The sequence below is a fragment of the Pundamilia nyererei genome, unplaced genomic scaffold (assembly GCF_000239375.1).
Source record: "Pundamilia nyererei isolate P.nyererei 1_Seehausen unplaced genomic scaffold, PunNye1.0 scaffold00072, whole genome shotgun sequence".
NCBI lineage: Eukaryota > Metazoa > Chordata > Actinopteri > Cichliformes > Cichlidae > Pundamilia > Pundamilia nyererei.
In genome coordinates this window covers 609,811-618,548 of record NW_005187473.1, presented here as the reverse complement: position 1 = coordinate 618,548, position 8,738 = coordinate 609,811, and the positions used below count along the sequence as shown (strand labels likewise).

Here is an 8,738-nt window from a genome sequence, read left to right as displayed (position 1 = left end):
CAGCAGGTGGCATGGAAGTGAAGGGAAAATGGGGAGGACAGGCATCTCTTTTTCTTTCCTTTTTTGTCTTTACGCATCACGTGTATTTGTGTAGGTGGTTGCCGGCTTCAGATTTAAGCTGATTTTTGACATGAAGAAGACCGTCTGTTCCAAGGCTGAACACACAGACCTGAACGAGATATGCATCCCAGACGAAAATAATCTGGTAAACCAAAACTAATGCACAAATCACCCCAGCCAAGATGTGCTTCTCACTGTGTGTTCTGTGCATCTGCAGGAATATGCCAACTGCAACTCTACAGTGGATGTAGCACCTTGGAGACTTGAGCCACCACAGGCCCACATAGAGTGTGCACCGGGTCAATTGCCACCCTCTGTAAGTCCCTCTTTTCACAGGATGATCAAACATGAGCGAGTAGACAAGAATGCAGGAAATAAATGAAAACCATTCACATAGTAACTGCACTGGCTAATATTCACTCTCCCACTCCACTGGATGTACCAGTGGGTTTACCATCTGGGTTGCTTTGGGATATTTTGAACTGGAAGGGCTGGGAATCTAACCACCAACCTTCCAATTTGTGCACCTCAAATTATTCCATCTTAGTCTTTCATCTAAGTTATTGGAAATTAATTTTATAATTATGAAAATTAAGTGTTATCCATCTAAAAGAAACGCACCAGTTTGCATGAAAAAGAAATGTGAGCACATTTCTTTAATGGAAAAGTTTAACTAGGCTCTGAATTCTCATTTCAGTCGGTTGTCGTATTAGACGCTCTGTTTTAATCACTCCGCAGAAATCACTGTCAACGTACAGAAAAGAAATAATTTTTAAAAAGAAAACAGAATTTTTTGTCACATTACAGTTGATCCCAAATTATTGCAAAGTACGGCTATATGAAGAAAATCATCTTGGTTTTGTTGCTGGAAATGGTGAAGATTTGCGGTTCTTACTTTGAGAACTCAGCCTTTAAAGCCAGGATAGAATTTAAAATGGGTTCTTTGCTAAGTTCTTTGTTATGTGTTAACACTCGCTCATTCCTTTTTATGTTAGGTTAGTGTGAAGTGGCTTAACAAATGAAAGAATATTCTTCTGAAATGATCAGGTAGAAGGACTGGACTGAATATGAGTGAAAAAGCAGCCAATGTCCAAAGTAAATATTTGACCTTAAGAAAGCCTGGAGAAATACTTGCAGTTCAAGAGCATTTCAACAATTTACAAGAAAGTCAGGCTACTTGGAATTAAATGATAAACAAATGAGGTATGGCTTGAGACTTTTGCACAGAGGTCACTGATTAGGAAGGTCCATTAGCGAGTCCATCTTCTTATAAATCCTTTGCTTTTTCTTCAGAAGTTCGCCAGGCGTCGTCCTCCTGGCTGGTCTCCTCTCAGGCACTTCCTGTATGGTAATGGTAATGGCCTGCATAGCGCTTCTCAAGACCATAATACCCCAAATCGCTTTACACTACATTCAGTCAAACCCCATGCCACAGCTACATCTTCACCCTCACAACCCCCCACCACAGCTAAAACTAAAGAATCATCTGAGGAGGACACCACATCTGCCACACCGTCAGTTTCACGTGACAAGGATGCGAAAGACCACCTCTTCCACTGCCCATCCAAGCCCTGGAAAGCTTTGAAGCCTCACCACTCTGCAGCTCCTACCAAGGCTACCGTAGAAGCGGCTTCTCCACAGCCCTCAGCAGATGGAACCTTCATCAATACAGACCTGTTGTCATAATTTCTTTCCTCAAGGGAGCCAGATTCATAACAGAAAATTTCCACTTGTTGCGCTCTTCCAGCAGATTGTTTTTTGTTTTTGTTGCAGACTAGTTCTCTAGTTGCTGCAGGGAGTTTTGGGAGATGATGATCGTCTTGTAAGATGCCAGGTTTCAAATGATACAACAGATGGGTTCAGTTAATAACATTTTTTTAGGGTTTTGTAAGTCTTAAGAAAACTGAGGGAAAGAAACTGAAATTAAGACAGAACTCTAATTTTACGGCTCTCAAGAAAGCGATGTCTGCTTGGAATCAAAGAGTTGAGTTCATCAAAGGATAGAGCAGTTTGTGTGCTGTTTGTGTGAATATAAAATGCTTACACATTGAAGCTTAAAATAAAATTAAAATTTGGTGGAAAATGTTCATGTTTTGCAAGGTTTGTAGTGCCAGAGCAAACACAGCTGGGTCAATCTTTAACAAATTTATTTGTACATCTTCACAGAACACTCAGATGATGAGTCAGTCAGTCGGTCAGTCGGTAAGTCAGTCAGTCGGGGTACAAACCTTTACTCCTCGACCAGTGACCCAAAAACAAAACACAACATACATTTATAAATAAAAAAGCAGGTTACTGTGAGGGCAAACTTGTCCTAGAAACTAGCAAACTTAAGGCATTCATTTATAAATGTCTGTATGGCTGCCTATTAGACTACAATATAAAAAAAAAAAGGAAAACAAAATGCAGCAGGAAGAGTATTCAGCTTCACCCAATATCATGCAGGTAGGCTGTGAGTAACAATACATTGGCCCGGCGTACATTCATTCATAGTATAGGCTAGAGTTCTGACAACATGGTATGTTATGGAAATATTAGTACTGCATACCAAAAAACAAAGAAAAAAGTATTAAAATGAAACCACAGAGCATGTAGCCATGTGTGAGAGTCTAGAGACACTTCCGAACCTCCAAATTGAATATAAATGATCAATATTTCACATATTTTGTCCATATTTGTATTCCCTGCAAGTCTAAGTGTTCAAACCCTTCAACATCTGTTCAATTCACTGAGAGAGTGAGGGACCGTCGTTGCTTCATTTCTAAATATCGGGTTCCATACAATTAAAAAGATGGTGGACACAATAACATGAACACCAGGTAAACAAATAGGAACAGTAACAGAGACACCTCAGACTAGAGGCAGTACACTATAGTCTTCACAGAGGCTGCAGACTTTTACATTCGCTTGGTGTTTGTGTTGTTATGGTCACAGTGAACCATTTTCCCTCTGCTCTCGGTTCTTTGGACACATAGGGGGTTTAAAGACAACCAACAGTCATCTCTGACGTCAGCTGACTCTGCAAGATTGCAAAACAACAGAGATGTATCTTTGTGATACTCTGTCTCCTGCACATAACCCAATCATACAGTTAAACTGCAACAAATGGAGAGAAATCAGATCCTGTGATGGCATGATTTGTAAATCTGAACCTGTGCTGAGCCATGTGATGGTTAAAAGGATAGGAAAAAAAAAAAAATCGGTTCAGGGAGAAAATGGTTGGGCAACAGTTACTGCACCACTTCAGCACCAAACAAAGCTGAGGGATTAGAAGACGTTTTAAACGAGCATGGTCTAAAGAAGACGCCCACATTTCCTCCTACGTTTTCCCCTGTGACGTCAAAGCTGCCACCTGATCTCAGAAAATTTGAACTCAAGCGCAACTTTAGTTCTTCATTAGCTGAAAATGCATTTCTGCGGCATCACTAACATTTACTGAGGGTGTCAAACAGGCAACCTGTACACAATGCTTCAGCAATCGGTACAACACACACAGACCCCTTACACCTCAAATCTAAACTGACAAAATACAGCTGTGGTTTCGATTCATGGTGCTTCAAGTAAAACGACTGATTCATGAAAAAGAAAAAAAAAATCTAAGTTTACCCTCATTTATGTTTCCTTGCAAATGATGCAAAAAAAACAGCATTTTTGTGTGTGTTTGTTTTCCTTCTCTGGCACAAACCAGCCAGGAGAGAAAATGATTTATAAAACATTTAAAGACACCTTTGCTGCTAGTGTCATCACACAGAGGCAGAACATGTACATACACACAGTGTGTAGGGTTTTCATTGGAGCCCGCCAATGAAGCTCTGCAACCTGTACAGAACGGAGCACGCACACGCTCGCACACTTTGTTTGGAGAGTACATGGATATTAAAGAGAACACTACACATGAAGCCTACCATAGAAAAACGCTAGACTGTAACTGTACATACATACTGCTTAATGCTGCTTCAAAATGTACATCTTACATACATACTGGTTGTGCTGCATGCATACTAGGCTAACGTTCTTCTTATAGAGTCCTTCTGGACAAAAAGGCATTGAGAACTAGAGTTTTTCTTTAAGTGCATACCACAATATTTTTTGTATTTTTGTTTGTTTGTTTTTTAATTGTAAAAGTCTGTAATATGCCTCACTGCATGACACTGTTCAAGCATCAGCTTTTGCAGACATCAGCGATACTGTCCGATTTGGCACGTAGAGAAAACAAAGGAATGCGTTCTGTGCCGATGACCTGCTGTGTAGGGACAGAAACACGTTACTGATGCAAAAAGATGAGTCATCAATGTTAGCGACTGAATACATTCTAGCCATTAATGCTGCAATGATGTGACGCACGTGCGCGCGCCGCATCGCGACAGAACACAACTTTGGCTTTTCTATACAATCAGCAGTTGAAGCGGCAAAGTGCAGACTGTTTCCCCACAGACACGCCGGGTCTCATACTGTAGTGTCCTAGTGTCTTTCCTACATGCACCGTGAGAGGCTCCATTTCTTGTAAAATACTACATTCTCTCCTTAGCAGAGCACACCGCGAGTTCCACCAACTACGGCCTGCCCAAAAGACACTATGGAACAAGAGTTTCCAAGCTGCTTCATGTAACACTGCTAACTCTTCTTCTTCTTCGTATCTCATAGGCCCCCCACCCAAACCCCCCCCAACCCAAAACGGTTTTATACCTTTTTTTTCACGTCTTGGGTTGTACACACAAACTGAGCATTAATATGAATATTCATTGTGCCAATCACATGACCTCAAGCTGCCCCAAAGTGCAAACAATCTGTTTAAATTTTTCATCTTTCAATACATTTTCTGCCACCTGGATAAACGATCCGATATCTGCTGAGCAAGCGCCCACTTTCAGAGGCTTCCAGCTGAATTTCTGAGGACTTCATCTCGTAACTAACTAACCTCCCCCTCGAGACACTCATGCTACTATTTCAATGTGATTTTCAAATGTAAAAAACACAAAACAATCCCCAAACAACCAAAAACAAAAATACAAGACCAACATAATTCAGTGTCTCCACTTGGCAAAAGACTGCAAGCCTCAAATCAAATGTTTCAAAAACACAATTTAAAATATACTTCAACATTTTAGCAACTTTCTAATGAGAGATGTGTCAAGACCCGCCAGTCTAACAAGGTCAAAAGGACCGCTAAGGCGGTCAAATCATTCGCTAAGCCTGCCATGCTTTTTGACTTAGTGCTGTCAGGGTTTGCTTAGGCAGAGTTTGTAGGGCTCAACAGTGTGCAGTGTTGTGCTGTGATGCCAAGGCTTTTAATCAAGAGGAAGACTTGACATTCCCCAGGGCCTCTGCTTGCCAAAAAACAAAACAAAACAAAACAAAACAAACAAACAAACAAACAAACAAAAACACAGCCAGAGGCTTAATATAGGTCCCATTTTTCAAATGTGAGATTGGCACTTTAACGCTTTCCATTTTGCATCATTTAACAAATTATCCCAAGTAGGGCTGTAAACTAGCCACAACGAATCGGGTAAGGCCAAATTAGATGTTAAATATAAGGGAAAAAAAAGCTTAAAACCCCCCAAAACAACAACATCAGTCTTACTTTGTGAATATAAAAAAATTGAAAAATTGAGGGGTAAAGTAACAGGGGTAAGCGGTAGCACTGGTGGTAGTGTGAAGCTGCAAACATGTAACACAGATGCTTCAACCTCAATTATATTTACAGATACACGCACACACACGCACACACACAATGAAAAAACAAAACAAAACCGTGTTTCTGAAGAGTCAAGTTCAGGTTTTGCCTTTTGCTGAAACTGAAAGAAACTAGGTACATAAATAAATTTAAAAAGTCATAATAAATCTGTATATTATTCTCTAAGTGCAGTTTTTTTTGATGGAGAGGCATCATCACCCTGAAGTTTATGCAAGAGTCTAAAGCTGCACCACCATCTCTGCGGTGAAGTGCTGACTCAATGAGGCTGTTTGGTGGAGGGTGGAGGCCTGCAGATCCGTGCAAAACAACTCAAAGACTCTCCTGCAGATTTGCAACCTTGACGTTTCCACACAAGGAGTTCAAAGGAAGGAGAGACAACTCCAAATCATCTGCGAAGGGGCGACTTCACCACAAAGATGGGGGAAGACATCATAAAGGCTCCCGTGCACCAGTTATCCCGTACTGTACAACAAACCGCAGCTAATTTAGACTATTTCTTGTGCCAACTAGCTCCTAATGACAGGGGTGACAAGATTAAAAAAAAAACAACCTCCATTCTAGGTGGAGAAAGTGTGCAGCACTAATACAGCAGAGGGGGCAGCAGGTTGAACTGTGTGGCTACATTTATACCTTGGCAAAAATGTCATCTTTACACTGAGTTTTCCGGGTTTTGGTTTTTATCACTGAGCAATGGAGTAAAAGGATAAGATTTTCCTTGGTTGCCCAGTTTGTTCCTGTTGTGGTTTAAAAAAAAAAAAAATACAGAGGAAGCATAATAGCCATGGTGGGTACACCTCCACAGCAACAGGAAAATGCTCCCATGTAGACCCTGAAACAGGCAGCGGATACTCGGACGGCATCATCAAGACCAAACAAAAAACAAAACCCCCCCAAAAAAACCACAGAAACACAAGAACCTCGTTTAGAAAAAGAAAAATGCTGTAAAGAAAAAACAGATCAAGCTGCAAGCATCCATCCTCAGGGAGCCATTTGTGATATCTGCTGTAAACGAGAAGAGCCTTGAAAAACTCGTCTGCGTGAAGTACTCCATGCTGGGACTGGTGGATTGGGTTTGTCTGCAGCATCAGTTTAGTGCATGCTGTCTAATTGTGTGGAATATCCAGTCCATCTTGGTGGTCCACCCTCCATGGTGAGCATCATTCATCTGCTTCATGAAATAGTCCAGCGCCTCCTGCAGCGTGAAGAAAAACAATACAAGATAAAAGATTAGAAAACAAACCATCCAAAACACATATTCAGAAGTTTAAGAAAGCCAAATGTGGGGCTGAAAAGATTTTAAAAGAACAAAACACGGTTAGAGAATGGCCACGTTTACCTGCTCTGTTTTCTCCAGTGCCAGCGTCTTTCTAATGTAGGCAATGTCGTCAAATGACTGCAGCTCAGGCATGCCAGAGCCGAGCATCATGGAGAACAGGTTGATAAAGAGGTTGGCGTGCTGCCTGATGGCTAGGTAGGCTTTATAACACATCTCCTGAAACCTAAAGTGATTGTAGACTTTGATTAACAAAAGTGAATCTTCTTATACAATCGTGTGGTACTGAGGAAGTGACCAGACAACATACACAAACACATTACTGGAGTACCTTTCAAACTCTTTGGTCTTTGCGCACTCCTGGGATCCTTTGCTGATGACGATGAGAAAGTCTTGTGTCAGAACAAAGGGCACTCGCTCTCTTTTGTAGCCAAACTTCTTTTTCTTATGATCCAGGAAATGGCCAAAATCTATATGAAATAACTGAAGAAGAACAAATAAAGACCAACAGAGAAAGTCAGTAACTAACAAGTAAACTTCCTCTGAGGTTAAATCCAGCACCAAGTTAGCGATTTTTACGATTTATCACAGGCTGTATTAACTGTTAATGGTCTGATACCATCATATTGCTGGTTTATGACCAGCTTGATGCACCAAAGTCGCTTTGACTGACAGTGGCAAGTTCATTGCTCACAGACCAAGAACTCTGATTGTTCCACTGTTTCCAACAACTGTTTGTCTCCAGTGTAACTCTAGCATTAAGGAAAGTGGCCATGCCAGCCCCTGTTCTGGAAAATGAGGAACTCTTTGTTGAGTTTGTGAGAGTTACCAGAGAGCCACACAGCAGCTGCACAAAGCTGCAGCCACTGTTAAAACGGATGCCAAGTTACTGAAATCAGACTTAAAGTGTTGTGTCCCCAAAAAGGAAAGAAAGACCTGGTTCAAATAACATTAAAACCACGTCTCTCTTCCCCTCCAGACAAGGAATGCTAGACAAGACCTGCTTAATATGGATATTAAAACATACCAGGATGCCTTTCCTGACATATTTGTCTCTCTCGACATATATATTGTTAAAATATTTCGCCCAGCCCTGCTGCGTATGTGTGCAAATTCAAGTCACCTGTCCATCATCTTTGACCATAATGTTGCTGTTGTGCCTGTCTCCTATCCCAAGGATAAATGTAGCTACACAGTAGCCAGCACAAGACCTTGTGAACAGATCTACAGCCATGTCATACCTGCAAAAGCACACAAACACACAATTAACTTGGATTTTAAAGAGAAATTACAAATTAGTACATGGCTAAAATCAAATCAAAGAATGTCCATCCACAAACTAAAAGTTCTCTATCTGACACTGCTCACTAGTGCCAAACGGAGACGTTGCACAAAGTATCAGGACAAAACTCACATCTCGCCCTTGTTCTTGTCCTTGAGCCACTGATGCAGAGTATTCGAGTTGAACTGCAGTGCCCCTTTCAAGCCTCCTTTACACTGAATCTGCATGATGGTGTGGGAGTTGCGAACCACCTCAATGAGACCCACGCAATCTCCTAATGACAAGCAGCCATAGGGCAACATCCTGAAGGCAAAACACATTTTCTTCTTAGCCAAATGCACGGTCACACACACACACACACACACACACACACACACACACACACACACACACACACACACACACACACACACACACACACACAC

The 8,738-nt window shown here is 41.3% G+C and overlaps 2 protein-coding genes across 2 annotated transcripts in view; one reads left to right on the top strand and one right to left on the bottom strand.

Annotated features, from left to right (window-relative positions):
- Positions 1-1,912, top strand: part of kng1 (kininogen 1) — a 5,602-nt gene extending 3,690 nt beyond the window's left edge. The window contains exons 7-9 of the mRNA XM_005736934.1: positions 95-205; positions 278-376; positions 1,354-1,912. Of these exons, the coding sequence (XP_005736991.1) occupies positions 95-205; positions 278-376; positions 1,354-1,746 (603 nt within the window). The 3' untranslated portion in view covers positions 1,747-1,912. The remainder of the gene's footprint in view (positions 1-94; positions 206-277; positions 377-1,353) is intronic.
- A 278-nt stretch (positions 1,913-2,190) lies between these two features.
- The window catches only part of pik3ca (phosphatidylinositol-4,5-bisphosphate 3-kinase, catalytic subunit alpha), a 25,381-nt gene continuing 18,833 nt past the window's right edge, over positions 2,191-8,738 (bottom strand). Inside the window, exons 22-26 of the mRNA XM_005736933.2 lie at positions 8,446-8,616; positions 8,155-8,272; positions 7,363-7,514; positions 7,095-7,257; positions 2,191-6,950 (exon numbers count right to left, since the gene is read on the bottom strand). Coding sequence (XP_005736990.1) covers positions 6,843-6,950; positions 7,095-7,257; positions 7,363-7,514; positions 8,155-8,272; positions 8,446-8,616 — 712 coding nt within the window. The 3' untranslated portion in view covers positions 2,191-6,842. The remainder of the gene's footprint in view (positions 6,951-7,094; positions 7,258-7,362; positions 7,515-8,154; positions 8,273-8,445; positions 8,617-8,738) is intronic.